The sequence below is a fragment of the Mastomys coucha genome, unplaced genomic scaffold (assembly GCF_008632895.1).
Source record: "Mastomys coucha isolate ucsf_1 unplaced genomic scaffold, UCSF_Mcou_1 pScaffold18, whole genome shotgun sequence".
Taxonomy (NCBI): Eukaryota; Metazoa; Chordata; class Mammalia; order Rodentia; family Muridae; genus Mastomys; species Mastomys coucha.
In genome coordinates, this window is record NW_022196900.1 from 84,368,496 (window position 1) to 84,384,879 (window position 16,384).

At 47.9% G+C, this 16,384-nt stretch overlaps 2 protein-coding genes across 7 annotated transcripts in view; one reads left to right on the plus strand and one right to left on the minus strand.

The window, feature by feature from the left end:
• CUNH1orf94 (chromosome unknown C1orf94 homolog) overlaps positions 1 to 3,352 on the minus strand; it is a 41,533-nt gene extending 38,181 nt beyond the window's left edge. The window contains exon 1 of the mRNA XM_031378714.1: positions 2,400 to 3,352. Within this exon, the coding sequence (XP_031234574.1) occupies positions 2,400 to 2,713 (314 nt within the window). The 5' untranslated portion in view covers positions 2,714 to 3,352. The remainder of the gene's footprint in view (positions 1 to 2,399) is intronic.
• Positions 2,944 to 16,042, plus strand: LOC116096667. Of its 6 annotated transcripts, none has more exons than XR_004121070.1 (3): positions 2,944 to 3,148; positions 4,473 to 4,757; positions 14,962 to 16,042. XR_004121070.1 is itself a non-coding variant. In XM_031378715.1 (3 exons), the coding sequence occupies exons 1-3, from the start codon at positions 2,969 to 2,971 to the stop codon at positions 15,385 to 15,387; spliced, it is 633 nt and encodes a 210-aa protein (XP_031234575.1). In that variant the 5' UTR covers positions 2,944 to 2,968; the 3' UTR covers positions 15,388 to 16,042. The 6 variants fall into 6 exon arrangements, 1 of the variants encoding a protein (XP_031234575.1); XR_004121073.1 differs by having other exon boundaries at positions 4,500 to 4,757; XM_031378715.1 differs by having other exon boundaries at positions 4,473 to 4,499.
• Positions 16,043 to 16,384: the final 342 nt, after the last annotated feature.

Genomic DNA, 16,384 nt, shown 5'->3' on the forward strand with positions numbered 1-16,384 from the left:
AAAAAAAAAAAAGTAAAATAAAAATAAAAAAGCAGATAGCAGAGATTGGGTTTCTGTTTAAAGGGGGGAGAGGAGCAATTAAAACCAGAACAGCATAATTTGATAATTATGGAAGCTTACATTTACACACACTTGGACTTTCACTACCTCATGCAAAAAGGGCAGGGTTTACAGAAATTGTAACTGCTGTCATTAGAATGAGTCTATCATTCCTAATTACCAGCAGGACCCTTGAGCAGTCCTGATTTGTCACCTCCAGCCACCCCTACCTGTCACCCCAACTTGGCAGATGAGGAAAACAAAGCTCAGACCAATCTCACAGTCACCGGTTCTCCAGCCAGCCCAGGGCTGGACTTGGGTATCTGACTCCAGCCTCATGGCTGGCTTTCATTCCAAGAAGCCCTCCCTTGCTCGCTCATTGTTGTCTACTGGGTGGACAGCTACACAATTAGGATGTGGTTTATTCATCTAAGTCAGCAGATTCCCAGGTCTCTCCTCCCAGAACTCTTCCAAATGCAATTGTCCTCAGAACTCCAGTTAGTAAAGCTAACAAAAGCCTGAAGAGCTCAGGCTGAAGCGCATGCGAGTGCTTTTGTGTGTGTGTGTGTGTGTGTGTGTGTGTGTGTGTGCATGTGTGTAGGTGTTGGTGTAGAAGAGACAGACTGGTCCAGCTAAGAGCCCACTTGACTCCAGGAAGGCTGTCTGAAGGCTCCTCGGATCGTGAATCACAACATGACAACTCTAGACGAAGCCACCTAAAGCACCTTCCCCTCCCCGAAACTCGATGAACTCCATACTAAGGCAGCCTTGTTTGTATAATACATCTTTCATTTCTTTGTTTCCCATCACATTTAGCCCTCGTTATCAACTCTGAGGTGGACAAGGCAGGGCACATCATCCTTAATTTGCAGATGAGGAAATCAAGGCCAAATGGAGAGAAGCGACGGGCCAAAGGTAGGCCAGTTCAATTTCCGGCCAAGTGCAGACTGGAAGTAGAGTCTGTCTCCATGAATTCAGTGTGACCTGGCAGGGAAGGGGATATCTACTGGAAATTGCTCCTGACCTTTGATCCAGAAAGTGGACAATCAGCTACTTGGCCACTGAGAGAGCTGAGTGCAGCCTCAAGGTTCCCTGTGCCAAGGCACTGTCCCAGAGCAGATGGCAGTGAATAGGGCAGAGGAGCTCAGTGCCACTGAACAGACTAGCCACAGGATTCTGGCTACAGAAAGGCCATTTGCATCCGAGCCGGGTCCTGCTGAGCACAGGGCAGAGGAGGCAGGAGCAGCCAGCATGCCTCCTGCCTTCATCTGCAGCAAGCAAAGGAGCTTGCAGCAAGTGCAGACCCGAGCGTCAGCTCTACTCTGCTTTCCACCTCGGCGATGCTTAGAGAGCTCTGAAACCAGAGGCAGCTGATAAATGCCTGGATCACCCCCCCCCCAACTTCCGAGCATCTATGAACTGAGTTGGAGCATGTGTTGGGGGCAGACAACACTTAATTATCACTTAGGCTTTAATTAGCACTTAATTATTAACACTTAATCCATCTGTAAAATGGGGACACTAATACCTGTTTCATAGGGATGCTGGGAGGATTAATTAACGCGTGCAGCCCACTTTGAAGATGCAGAGCCTTGAAAAGAGTACTCAGCAGCGGCATTAATCACCACAGCTGATGCACTCCTTTTCCTAATGAGATCCCGTCTTCCTCTCTGCTCCTTCCTCTCCTTTCCAATAGCCAGCCCCAACACTATCTCCTCAACTTTTCCCTAGTACTGAAACACTTAGCTCTGTGTTTCCCCGACAGGGGATTTCCCATCCGGGAAACCGGCTATTTACAGCCATCTTCCCGCACTTTAATTTTCTATTATGTCCTCTGAATATGTCAATGCCTTCCCAGTAAATATTTTGATGTGCGCTCTTGCAGTAGCTCTGTGGATGCTGAATGGGACAGCTGCTCTCTGTATTAGGGGATTCCAGATGTGGTTTCCAACCACCAGGATCATCTGTGCCAATGCCTGGACTTTTCTTGGGAAAGGGGGAAAAGGTCATCTAGCTGCCTCTGGGGACAGTAATGAGTCATCTAACCCTTAGGCTGGCAATAACGCTCCTGCAAGGACCCCAGATCTTTATCTTAGCCACCTATGTCTTTAGGAGGAGAAAACTTCTCCTTCCTTAGTCGCTGAAAAGAAGCTGCCAGGAGTGGCTGCTTTCCTCACGTCTGGAACTTCAGGACCTTGGCCAGCTCCTCCAACCAAAAGAGACTCAAGATTACAGAAGTGGGGTGAGGAGGGGGAGGATATGTGTTTAGGACTCAACACTGGGCCCAATCGTTTCAACCCAAAGTCAGACTTCATCCTCCCTCCCTCCCTTTATAATCAACCAAACAGGAGAGGACTCACTCATCTTGAAAGCCGACAGTGGCAGTCACGGGAGCCGAGAGCTTCTCCAGCGAGGTCCTGGGCTGCAGGGACTCTGGCAAGCCCTGAACTCTCTTCCAGATATCATGGCAAATCTTGTCTAGGCTATCCTGGGGTGTGTCCTGGTGGATCCAGACATATCTGGGGAATGGCCCCAGGGCGGAGGGACGCTTGGCCACCAGGGTGGAGGATGGAGGAAGTCCATTTCCACTGGCCATCCTCTTTCTCTCTTTCCGGAAGCCCCTTTGTCCACCCAGGGCTGGGAGACAAAGGGACTGTCCCCCACCAGCCCTCATTCACCAGAAAGGGAGCTGAAGACCGGGCCTGGGAAGTCGTCAGTTCTGGCTGGCTGTTGCTCCAGCCAAGGGATGGGTTTCAGAGGCCTTTGGTTTGGGTGGAGATGAGGAGTAGAGGGCAAATTTCTTTTGGGGAGGGGGGGCTTATGTTGACCTGTTTTTATTTGCTCTATCCTGGCTTTTGCCCCCCTCCCCCTCTCCCGTAGAAGAAAATATTTAAAAGTCAACAAAAACCAGTAACTTAGTAACCGTGGAATGCCCCGGAACTCAGGAACCAAGCGCCTGGGCGGGCAGAATGACATCTGGGAACGACTGGAGGGGAGGACTGGCTCTCCCCACAGAACCCAGCCCCGTTGCTACACCCCTGTGACACCTTTCAGGGCCTGGGACTCAGCCCATTCTCGCCTGCCAAGCCACCAGAAGGGCAGGATAAGGGTCAGGCACTGTACTAGACTGGGTGGGTGCGGGCCATAGGATTGTCTCCTCCCGCCTTTCCTATGATCTGGTGTACACGGAGGGCTAACGGCCCGACCCACTGCCAGCTGCCTCTCTCTGTCTCTCTCTGTCTCTCTGTCTCTCTCTGTCTCTCTCTCTCTCTGTCTCTGTCTCTCTCTGTCTCTCTCTGTCTCTGTCTCTCTGTCTCTGTCTCTCTGTCTCTGTCTCTCTGTCTCTCTCTGTCTCTCTGTCTCCCTGTCTCTCTGTCTCTGTCTCTCTGTCTCTCTCTGTCTCTGTCTCTCTCTCTGTGTCTCTGTCTCTGTCTCTGTCTCTGTCTCTCTCTCTCTCTCTCTCTCTCTCTCTCTCTCTCTCTCTTTCTGCTGCTCTGCCTCCCCCCAAAAAAGAAATCTCCAATGCGGTGTTGTGCTGGTACGCCTGGCCCAGGTCCTCAGCGGACACTTATCACGCCCCCGCGCAGAGCTGCTACCCGCACTGCAGAGGGTCCCAACCCTTGAAAGGGCGCCGATTGGGCAGGGCAGGCCCGGGCGGGGTCAGCGGATTTGCGTGTCAGTAGCTCCCACACCCCTGCCGTCGAGAGCTGGGATTCTTTCAGTGGGTTCAAGCGCAACGGCTGGGTGCGCGGGGCAGTGGGTGGGGGGACAGCACGGGCCGGGCGTTCGTCCCTAGGACCCGCAGGTGGAGTGGGGGCGGGGTGCAACTGGCAAGACTCCAGGGAACTTTCTCTTAGAAGTAAGTCAAAGTGAAACACGGTTCTCATCCCACCACTGCATACAAACTTCAGAAGTTGCGTAGAAGTGGGGGACCTGCCCCTTTGTCTGCTGGCTTTAATCCTAACTGCCATCCCACGGGAGCACCTGATGCCAAGCGCTCTCGCGAGCTTGTACTACGTTTTATTCATTCGGCTCATATGGTGGGAGGAAACTGAGTCTCCAAGTTACAAATGGTTGTGCCCTGAGTTCAAGAAGTGAAGCTGGAACTCAAAGTTAGGGGACTAGACATGATCTAATGCTCTTGGTTCCCAAGCTGACCTCCAGCACTGGGACAGGAAGGCAGGCAGATGTGGTAGGGGAGGGGGAAAAATCGCACCCTTTACTAGGGATCGGTATTTGCCCTCTACCCTCCTCCAGCTTGCCAAGTATTCCCTGGTCCCCCAAAGCAGTGGTTACTCCTCCTAGGGTCCACTCTGGGAAGAACCAGTGGGAGGTCGAGGCAGATAGCCATGGCCTGAAGAAGCCAGTCACAGTGATCTGATCATCACTGTGTTTCTTTGCTGTGTGACTTGAGTTTCTTCCCATTCCTCCAGAATTCATGGACCCTCCTTCTGCACCAGGTAAACTGCTCAGCACTTCAGCACTGGAGAAGCAAGATGATGGAGAAAGACAGGGTGCTTCCTCTCATGAAATCATATCCTGATGGAAGGAGGTGTATTATTAACCCAGATAGCCAGAAGTGGTGATTACAGATGGACCAAAGAGCTGCCGCAAAGCACCTGATTATACAACTCATATTTCTGAGCTGGGTGTGGTGGCACACACCTGTAACACCCCCAGCACTCAGGAGGCTGAGGCAGGAGGATCTCAAGTTCCAGGTTAGCCTGAGCTACATAGTGAGCCCCATGACATTCCTGGCACACGGTAGGCACTCAGTAAACGCACCTTGGATAAACTAATGGTACACTGTATGTAAATGGTCTGGCAAACTGTAGGTGCCCGCTACGTAGTTTTGCACTTTATCAAGGGGCTGAGTTCCTGGAAATGTTGACTCTGAGTTTTGCAAGCCAGAGCTTCATTCCCTTTTTGGTTTTCACTTATGAAATTGAAGATGTGCTCCTTTGGGGAAAATTCCGAGGGCCTAGACTGAATAAAATTATAGTTAAGAATGTAGAAAACCTTTTAAGATAGTGTATTTAAAGGAAGAGTGATCACTTCTGATGAAATATTAATAGTTCTGAAAATGTCACTCAGTGTTTGTGCCCCTTGGCATTTGGTTGGCTAACACCCATGCTTAGAGCAGAGTGCCAAGACTTGCTTGCGCTGCCCAGGCCACAGGATTCAGGAAAGCCCAGCTGGCTCACCCTCTCCTCTGCTGTCTCTTCCCTCGAACAGGGAACCAGGCAAGCACTGGGGACTATATCAGAGAGGACAGACCCAAAAAAGGGGAGACAAGCAGGGGTAGGGAACAAAGACAGAGGTAGCTTTCTTAGAGCACACAGGCTTCTGAAAAAGATGCTGAAAATCCTTAAGTGCTGTCTTTAAAACTGCATAAAGCTACATCGGATATGAATGCCACCAGCCACACGGGGTTATTGAAATTTTAATTGTATTTTAACATACGTTTAAAAATTCAGTTCTTGGACTGGAAAGAAGATGGCTCAATAGATAAAGTACTCGCCCTATAAGCAGGAGGTCCTGGGTTTAGATTCCCCTAAAATGCACATGAAGAAGCCAGACAGCCTCACATACCTGTATCCTCAGCACTAAGGAGGTGGAGACAGGAGGATCCCTGGGTATCCTGGAAAGTTTGCTGTTAGCTCCACACAAGTTAGAGTTGTCTGTGAGAATCGTGATGGAGAAAATACCTCTGTATGATAGGCCCATAGGCAAGTCTGTATGGCATTTTCTTATTTAGGGATGGATATGGAGGGTCAAGCCATTGTACTGTGGTACAATCCCTATCCTCTATCCTGGAGGTCCTGGGCTGTAGAAAAAAACCAAACTGAGCAAAGCAGGAGGAACAAGCCAGGAATCAGCACTCCTCCTTGGCCTCTGCATCAGCTCCTGCCTCCAGGTTCCTGCCTTGAGTTCCTGCCCTGACTTCCTTTGGTGGAATTCTAAACTGAATTAAACCCTTTCTTCCCCCAAGTTGCTTTTAGTTATGGTGTTTTTACCCCAGCAATAGAAACCCTGAGACACTGGGGGGAGTGGCTGGTCAGCCAGTCTAGTGGAATCAGTAAGCTCCAGGATCAGCAAAAGATCTTGTCTGAAAAAAATTAGAACAGTAGAGAAAAGAACCCAACATGTTGACCTTTGACCTCCACACATGCACATACACACATAGGAACACCCATGCACACATGCACACATACCTATTTCAATAAAATAAAACAGGGAAAAATGGTTCTTCACCTGCGCTAGGCACATCTCCCGTGCTCAAGAGCCACCTGTGTCTGGGGGTTACCATATTCTATGGCACAGAGAGCATTCTACGAGAGACATGGACTCCAGAGTCAAATCACTTGGGTTCACATTAAGGTTTCATTAGGTTTTGCGTTGTCTGTCACCAGAAACCGAGGTGAGCTGCTCTGTCCTTTAGCATGTTGGTTTGTTAAGGCCTTCACATGTTTGTGCTTACAAAGTAGAACTTCACTTCCTAATGGTTCTACAAGATAGAGGTGTCAACGATTGTGGGAGGTCTGACGATGTGGATGTCTTTACTCAGAATTTTGATGATCAATTTTAACTGCCAACTTGACATAATCTAGAACCACCTGAGAAGGAAGTGTTGGTGAGGGATTGTCTTCATTACAGTGGTTTATGGGTAGTACTGTGAGGGATTAGGTAATCAACAAGGATTATGTTAATTGAGATGGGAAGTTCCACCCACTGTGGGTGGTGCCATTCCCTCTGTAGGAGGATCCTGAATTGAGTAGGAGTGGAGAGCATAAGCTATGTGCAGAAAGTCAGTTTCCCACTCTTGACCATGGATGTAAGGTGACTAACTGCTTCAGGATCCTGCTTCCTTGGCATCCATCCCCTCGGTAATGTGGGTTATCGTCCACAATTGTGAACAAAATACATTCTTCCTCCTTTAAGTGGCTTTTGTCTGGGTATTTTATCATAGCAACTGTAAAGAAACTAAGACAGGATCTCTTACCCTTGAGTTTAGAGACATCTCCCTTGTCTTCACAGGGGTGCTCTCTGTACATGGCTCTGTCTCAAACTCCTTTTCTTAAAAGAGGCTGGGGAGATGGCTCGGCTGGTAAAGTGTTTGTCATGCAAGCACCGGGACTTGCTTTGACCCTCAGCACCCACGTGAGAAAGCTGGACAGAGTGGTACTAGCCACTCCCAGTGTTAGGGAGGCAGAGAGAATGGCGCTGGTGTTGGATGCTCAGTTACAAAGTGATTGCTTAACACACAGTACTTGCTAGGATATCACCTGGCACAGAAGAGTCCTAACAGCACTGTACGTTGGTTTGCTTTTTGATTACATTGAAATGTATGATATTGGAGTTTCTGAACCACAGCTTCTGGGCTAGATGTAGCGAGAGAATTTTAACTGTACTGGGGAAATCATCATATAAACCTCTCCAGGCAGTGATTATTTTTGCACATGTATGTGTGTGTGTGTGTGTGCATGTTGCATGTGTATGGACACCTCTCTCTGTGTGTGAACGTTGCATATGTGTGGACACCTCTGTGTGTGTGTGCATGTGTATGTGTATGTGTGTGTTCATGTGGAGGCCAGATACTGACTTCAGGTGTCTTCCTTGAGTCCTCTCCGCCTTGTTTACTGGGGCAGGGTCTCTCTCCCAACCAAAGCTCTTCTTGTGGGCTAGTCTAGCTAGCTAGCTTGCCTAGGGAAATCTCTCTGCTTCCCAAATGCTAGGATTATGTGAGAGTTACTACAGCCATGTGATTTTCATGTGAATGCTGGATAGACAAACTCTTTCTCATGCTTGTGCAGCAAGCCTTTTTGTGTTTGTTCTCCAGAACAGATAAGGAGAAATATAGACAGATAAGACAGACACGGCCACTTAGCTACTCTATACCCTAGATGGGGTCATGGAAAATGAGTAAATCTTGTGCCCCCATCCAGCCCATCTTTAAAAAAACAAAACAAAAGAGGGGGCAATTGTGCCCTTCCCCAGCTTTGTGCAGGCTAAATAGACCTTAATTGTTTGCAGTAGTTGGTCTTCCACCAACCTAAGTGTCTTAGGGTGGAGTCTTCTGTCCCAGGGCACCTGTGGAGTCCTACAGGAGCAGTCTGCCTGCTGAGCTTGCTTTGCAACAATCCAGCTGAAACAAAGTAACTTAATCCCGCTAAAACAAAGGCTGCGCCTTCCCTACAGAAATGGAGAGCTGAATATTAAACTTTAAGCCTTAGTCAGAAACCTTTGTCTTGGCTTCATCCTTCTCTCACCTACCCATCCTTTTTCATCCTTTTCCAGCCTCCCTTTCAAGTACCCAGTTCTCTGGGGCTGCTGGACAGCTACACCTTTTACGCACTGGGCCACCTCTTCGACTGTCTTGCACTTCCAAACACCAGTCATGAGCTCCCATAGTGCAAGGCACAAGGCTTAGGGAAATCCTATACCTTAGATAGACTTTGGCCTCAGGAAGGAACAAAGCATTCCACCAGTGTATGGTGGCACAGAGCAGGATGGCACAAACGAAGCTAATCCCATTGTCCAGAGAGTTAGTTATGTCCCCTCGGAACCCAGGACTGGTGGAGATGCGGGAGACAGAGTATTGAACAAGACGGGGCTTGGCTTCTGCTGCTTTTTTTTTTTTTTTTTTTTTTTTTTAAGAATTTGAAACCTGGCATTAATCATCATAGACACCATTTCATTTATGATGTATTTGAACTTGGAAAAGTTCTTAAATTCTCTGTTACTTCGACTATGACCCTGGGCAGCTTGTTTCACCCTTTTTGTGTTTCAGTTGGCTTCTCTACAAAACAGATGTCATAAAAACACTGGCCTAAGAGAAGTATTTGGTGCCAGTTGAGGCAACGCGTGGGTAGAACTCAGAAGTTATGGCGAACACAGTGTTTCCAGTGACTGTTCGCTGTCATTAGGGAGGGTTTCTGCTTTCTTCCCCCTTCCCACCCTTTTCCCACTTCCTTTTTCTTTTTCTAACAAAATAAAAGCAAAAGCCATGGTCCTGTGTAGTCCCAGGACAAGCCTCTGATCCCAAGGACTCGCTGCGATTCCAGGCATGCCCCGCCACACCTGGCTTATGAGGTGCTGGAAATTGAATCCAAGGTTTTGTGAATGTTAGGGAAGCTCTGCCACTACCAAATCTCTCCAGCCTCATGCTTTTGATTTGGAATCAGAAAAATCTCAAGGGAAGGCAGCATCCCTAACCACCCTCTAGCCAAAGACTCCTTCCACATCTGACACAAATAGGACTAGGTTACAAAACTCAGAAAAGTGGGCATGGCCTCTTTTAAAATCTTAATGGACCATACAGTAAAGCTCAAAATACCCTAGCGTGCATAAAGGGAAAAAATAAATCAAGAAAGCCAGCTGTCAGGAGGCTGAGACAGAAGGATCTCTCCAAGTTTGAAGCCAGCCTAGTTTACAAAGCGAGCTCCAGGCCAGTCAGAGCTACATAGTAAGACCCTGTCTCAAACAAACAAACAAACAGAAAACCAAGAAAATAAAAATAAACAGAAACCCAAGCCACACCCACCCTCTTCCTCATCTGGCATGATACTAAGCCTACCTACTGCTCACAATAAATACACTCTTTTATACTCTTAAAGTGTAAAGAACATTACAAAGCTCTTTTGCCATTTGCTTTTGAAATATTTTTGGCCAGGGGTAGTTTATTTAATTTATGGTCAAGTGCAGTTTCTCCCCAATCTTGGTGCCTACTCAGGAAATCTTGTGCAGAGAGAAAAACTCTAACCTATAAATCCTTATCAAATGTAATTAAATCTTTATGCCTACCAAATTCAACAGTTAATGAAGTTGACATAATGTTACACTTTGCATTTAATTAAATATTTACTGATTTCCATGTTGCCATTTTCTTCTTTTTATTGTGAGGCTAATAAAATTCCCAAGCCTCAGATTCTTTTGGTAGTCCTTACCAATCTCTGAAGACTATCCCCACCCCCACCATTGCTATTTCCTTGATATCCAAAGAGCCAAACTGCCCAGAGGGTGGGTCTCGGATGTCTGAGGTCTTCACATTTCTTGAAGTACAAAGAATGAAAAGAAAGAAGCTGATGCCATGTTGTCTCAGCTCTGGAATAGCCAGCCATTTCCAGGGCTCTGGAAAGGAACGTACAGTGTTTTGGAAGCAAGGCTGTGTGACTCGGCGCCATCTGTCTCCAGGCAACATCTTCAGTAATTCTTTACTGCTGGGCCTGTGGTGGGGGATCATTTCTCCTAACTGCATCCTTGCTGTCCACAGGTGAGGAAGTAGGTAGGAGCTCAGAAGGTAGCAACTGAAGCATCTGAACTAAAATGCATGCTCTGCTATTTGCTTACTTGCTCTGTTTTGGGATGGCTCTGGTGTGCCTTCATATGCAAAGGGACACACATCTACAGGCAGTTAAGGGGATTTTTGAATAGGGAAATGCAGGCTGGGGAACCCTTGCCTTCCATGAGTGAGGACCTAGGTTCAATCCCCAGTACTAAAGACAACTAACCAACCAACCAACCAATCAACCAACCAACCAACCAACCAACCAACCAACCAACCAACAAGAAACAATAACTAAGAACTGGTGCCAGATGCATATAATATTCCTATTACTAGGTCTGCCCTTCAGTACAAGTAAATCATTTATTATTATTATCATCAACAATTATTATGAACCATCTTGTAAAAATGGCAGTCTATGGAGAACTGCACTTAAAGTTGGGGTAAAGAAAGACCATGGTTGGTGAATGGAAAAAAATAAATAAAAAGGAAAGGACATGACTTCTCGTGAGTATGGTGGAGGAGGAAGTTTATTATAGATGTGTAGGAGAGCATGGTCAGGCACAGGATACCTGGGAGAGTACAGCTTGCACATGACCCTTGAGTCATGTGAGGAGAGGGACGAGGAGAGGGAGGGGAACCAGGTACAGCAGCCAGGAGACCCGAAGGGAGCTAAGTGAAAAGATGAGATCACGTAACCAAAATGGTGAATTATATAGGGAAGAAGAGTTGGGGACGGGCAGCCTAGCCCCTGGACTGCAGATGTTTAGGGGACGCTTGCCAGGAGGGCCCTTTAGGAGGTAGAACTTCAGGATACAGGGGGAACCAGGTGGCCAGCATCCACTTTGCTATGTTAAATAGACACCTCCCACAGTTTGGCCTGGGTTTGAAATCTAACAGTTGGCCTAAGTGACTTGCAAGGGTGGCCCAATAATAACACCACAACAAAGCCAGAGTCAGGCTGGCTCATCACCCCTTCTACCAGGCGATTTCTTAGGATACTCTATATGAGATCCCTGCTGGGTTGGCTAGATTAGGCCTAGTTTTCTAGGGAAGAGAAAACCTCAGTTGAGAAAATGTCCTCACCAGATTGGCCCATGGAGCATTTTCTTGATCGAGGATTGATGGGGGAGGGCCCAGCTCATTGTGGGTGGTGCCACACTTTGGCTGCTGGCCCAGGGTGTTAGAAGAAAGCAGGCTGAGCAAGCCCTGTGCAGAGCAAGCCAGGAAGCAGCACTCCTCCAAGATCTCTGCCTCAGCTCTTCCTGTGCCAGAGTTCCTGCCCTGACTTCCCTTAGTCCTGGGGAGTGACCTGAGGGAGTGGGTGCATTTGACCCCCTTTCCTCCCAAGTTGTTTTGGGGCATGGTGTCTTATCACAGCAGTGGAAATGAATGCTACGTGAGCCACCAGGTGTTTTAAGTCTCCTTTCTCATCTTCTGCAAGGCGGCATTGGTCACCAATGTGCACTCCTTCCAAACCTCTACTAACTCACTGCTGAGCTGCAAGGCAGCCTTGGGATTTACAAGTACAAAACTGGCATTCCAGAGTAAAGCCCACACTGACTCCATTGGAAGAAGGTAGGAAGAGCTGCTGCTTCCAGGCCCCTGAACCGGCTGCCTGCATGGAGGTAATAAGATGATAAAGCTAGGGATCCCTGCTTGTGAGCCAAAGAAGAGAAACAGATTTTTTATTTTATTTTATTTATTTTATTTTCTCACAGCAGAAAGCACACATCTTCATCTGCAGAGACAAAGTCTTTCCTAGAAATAACCCCAAGCATGAATTTATCATGAGTCCTTGTATAAAGGACACTGAGTGACATAGTGGGCAATATATTCAATTCTGCTTTCATAAAGGACAGAAATGCTGTTAAGTTGGTCAGTTTCTCATGTCAGAGTTCTCTGAAGACAGCGTGACAAGAAATCATAATTCAGGGAAAGTATTTCTTTAAGAAATCCGGCCAATGACGTTCTAGGAGAATGTAGTGAGTCAATTTCACAAATACTACCGAGAACCTTCTTAAGAATCTGCCCCATCTGTTCATCCATTCATCCATCTATTCATCCATCTTCCTATCCAGCCAGGAATCCATCTGCCCTCTATCTACTCCTCTGCACACTTATCCAAGTTCACTGAACGTCCACTGTTTAAGTTAATTTTCTGTTCCGGTGCTAACACCCTAGTGAAGACAACTTAAGGAGAAAGGATTATCCATATTCAGCAAGAGCTGGGAAGTTGGGTCAGGCTACAAAGCCCCAAGGCCTGCCCCAAGAGCCACACTTCCTCTGGCAAGGAGCCACTTTCTTAGAGGTTCCACAGCCCTCTCAGCTCAGAGAGTTCCAGCACGTGAACCTACGTGAGACATTTCACTTTTCAAGCTTCAAAATCCAGCAAGACCCCCGATAGTCACTGGCGAAGATGGCTTGTACGCTCTCAAGCTCGCAAGTCCGCACTACGTTTTGAAGGGCGAATAAGAGAAAGCCAGATGCAGGAGGGGGAGGGGAACATCCCAGGTAGATAGATGCAGGAGCCCTGAAGGAAGGTTCCCAGCAGGAGGTGCGAGGGCCTCCGAGGGGCGGAGCAAGGTGTTCAAGAACACAGGAAACTGGAAATGGGAGCTGGTCTAGACAAAGACGCTTGCAGGGAGGGCTTAGCGGAAAGGGAGGGCTTGGCAGAAAGTTGAATTTCACCCTGAAGGCTCACAGAAAGTGCAGGGAGGGCAGGTAAGTTGGTGTTTGAAAAGATAACTGACAAGAGCAAGGCAAGAGCAGAGGCAGGGCACCTTTGGCTTCCTGGTTGGAAGTAAACCGGAAGGGAGTCTTGGTCGGGATCCTCGAGGTGTTAAGGAGGTGTTAAAATTCTCTGATTTTAGACGACTAATGATCTGGTAGACATGGACCCCAAGTGAGAGAGTCCATAGTGATCCTCCAGGCTTCTGGTTCTGGGGGGCGGGAGAGGAGGTCTACATGGGTGTGGACAGTGTTTGCGGTAAAGGAGGACTGAACAGAAACTAGAAATGAGTTCTGTCTGAGCAGGCTGGTAGGGAAAATCTCCTTGGGTCATTCAAAGAGGGAAGAATCCCAGGCACAATGCAAGCACCAGCACAGAGCACTCAAGAGGCAAGATAAAGTGTGTGAACTTCCAGTCAGCCTGGGTGATGATAGCAGATGAGAAGCTGACCGTTTTAAAGCCTGGAATGTCAGAGACTGAAGGCCTTCTCTCAGCGCCACAGCCTGGTGCAGGGTCTTTCTATGGTATCTTCACCTCCCCGCACTAGCTGTTCTGTGCTTTCTCCTAGAAAATGCTGCTACTCACCCAGGAACCCCGCCCTGGCTGAGTGTGGAGCTCTTCTTGTTGCCACCCCACCCCATCCCTCTAAGAGCATAATTAACTCTGCTTTATTGTCTAAGTCTTCTTAGTAAACCATCACCCGAGTAAGAGTGGGAACCATGGGGGGGATGTCTCTCGTTCTTCCCTCTAGCTTCTTGGGCCCTAGCACAGAGCCTGATGCATAAAGAAATACTTGTGGCATGAATGGAACAGTGAATGAATGGACTGCCTAGGAAAACAGAGAAAACAAAGAAAGCTATTCCAGGGCTATGACAACCCCCAGTCACTCAACGGCTTATTGCTGTTAAAGAGTATTTCACACAGGGTGGTCAGGGATGGGTGTTTCTTGTGGACAAGTGATTTTTCCTTCCCGTGGTAACTTAGAGAGCCAGACTTCATCTGTCTGTAGTTTAGCCATCCAACATTCTACATCCAGTCCATCCGAACCTTGTCTCACATTACACCCAACTGCAAAGGTGGCTGGGAGATGTAGTCTTGCCTGAGCATTCACTCGTCACTGACAACTCAGTGGTACTGAGTTTGGGTGGGATCATTATTTTGGGTGGAGGGAGCCTTTCCAGGCATAGTAGGATAATTAGCTGCAACCTCGGCCTCTGTCTCCCAGGTGCCAGTAGCACCTGTCGGTGTGATAACGAAAAATGTCTACACACATGGTCAGATGTCCCCTGGAGGAAAAATTACCCTCTGCTAAGAATCTCTATTTTGGAAGCTGGGTGTGGTGGCCCACCCTCTTCAATCCCAGCACTCGTGAGGTAGAGGCAGGTGGATCTCTGTGAGTTCAAGGCTAGCCTGGTCTACATAAGTTCCAGGACAGCCAAGAGAAATCCTGTCTGGTGTGGCAGGGGTGAGGGGTAGACAAAAAAATAAATAAATAGAAAAATGAAAGAAAGAAAGAAAGAAAGAAAGAAAGAAAGAAAGAAAAAGAAAGAAAGAAGGAAAGAAAGAAGGAAAAGGAAGGAAGGAAGGAAGGAAAGAAAGAAAGAAAGAAAGAAAGAAAGAAAGAGAGAGAGAGAAAAGAAAGAAAGGACATACTTGGGTCAGAGTGGGGAGGACTAATGAAAGATTATCTGGGGGAGGTAGCACTTGAGCTGCGCAGTAGTTAGGAAAGGAAATGTGCAGGCAGGGGAAGTGTTGTGAAGAAGGCGAATGGCTGTCAAGGGGAGCTTTAAGTAGCTATGATAACCCAGGACAGCCCACCTTTTCTATGGATTATGATTTGATACACAAAGGGAAAAAGTGATTTGTCTTGTCCCTGACATGAGCTCTGTTTCTTTCCTACTTCCAGGGTTGGAGATTTTCCCAGAAGAATAGGAAAGTTTGGTGGCCCCAACACTCAGTAACACTGGAGGGTAGCGTGGCCTCTGGCCCTGCTCACTTCTTCCTGTGCGCTGTGGAGCTTGATGTGGTTCCTCCTGGGCTATTCACCCATGACTATGTCGCCTGTCCTAACGGTAGCAGAGGACCAGCCTCAGCTCGGGGAACCGCACCCCCCCATCTAATCACACTCAGGATTAGAACCCCATCCTCAGCCACACCCCGCCTTCCTTCTGTGCACAGCCCTGGCTCCAAATTCCCTCTGCAGACTCGGCAGACTCACTCCTCATCACTGAGCGTCCATATCCACCCTAGCCCTCACAGGGCACCCTCACAGGGCTGGAGCACCCATTACCTGCCCCCACCCCACCTCCCCACTCTCATTCTCTCTCCCTGAGCTTTAGAAGGCTTGTTTATTTTCTTTTTGGGTCAGCATGAAAATTTCAGGGCACTCAGACCACAGTCCTTACTTGAATCAAGCTGAGCTCTCCAAAGCATCAGGCTTTGTTTTCTTTCTAAAACAAACTCCGATCTTATCTAGATATTAGGCTTATCTTGGCAAGTCACTACACTGCATTAGACTTTTTTTTCTCCTCTCTCTCTCTCTCCCTGAAATGTGATATTATGAAGAGACCTCGACCTGGGGCTGCCTATGGCTTATCTGGGGAATAGAAGGGGTGGGCAAAGAGCTGACTCCAGGCTGACAGCCACACTATGCCAGGCTTGAGGGAAGAGGGCCTGGAAGACCTTCGATTCCTCCTTGTCAGCCTCTCTGAAGGTCTCACCATTGCTCCCACCTCTCCAGCCCTGCCTTCGCCACATACTCAATGCAGTAGCCTCTGAGTAGTCAAGCTTTTCCTGTGTTCTTCTCGTTCCTTTTCATTTCCCATAGAGAGGCCAAGAGTATATGAAGGGCTGTGCCACTTGGTTCCAATGGGTTAGAAATAGAAATATACTTCTTAAATCAGTACTTCATCCACCTTCTACAGTAGGTCCGGCTACAGACCCCTGTGATGTGCACATACTAACAAACAAACAAACAACTACAACAACAAAACCTCTCTCTTTTACTCTATTACCCACCTCCATGCTGGGGATCGTGCCTGCCAGCCAACGCTCTACCACAGAGTTCCACCTTCATCCCCAACGGACACCTCCTTACGTATGTATTCTGACTGCCATCCATCCATCTGCTGCTCCTCCACCGGAAAAGTCCTCCCCACTTGTTAGGGGCTGAGCTGTGCTCTCACTTCACAACAGACAAAACTTGATGCCCCCCTCACCCATTTTTAGTATATGACTTGGTTTGAAGTTAAGAGTTTTTTAGCCTTTAATCCCAGCACTCGGGAGGCAGAGGCAGGCAGATTTCTGAGTTCGAGGCCAGCCTGGTCTAC

Excerpts from the sequence above, each read along its gene's own strand:
- LOC116096667 (XM_031378715.1), top strand. The coding sequence starts at position 2,969 with ATGCCCCGGAACTCAGGAACCAAGCGCCTGGGCGGGCAGAATGACATC. Across the intron at positions 3,149-4,472 it reads ACCAGAAGGGCAGGATAAGG|AATTCATGGACCCTCCTTCT; the intron begins GTCAGGCACTGT and ends CCATTCCTCCAG. Across the intron at positions 4,500-14,961 it reads GGACCCTCCTTCTGCACCAG|GGTTGGAGATTTTCCCAGAA; the intron begins GTAAACTGCTCA and ends TCCTACTTCCAG.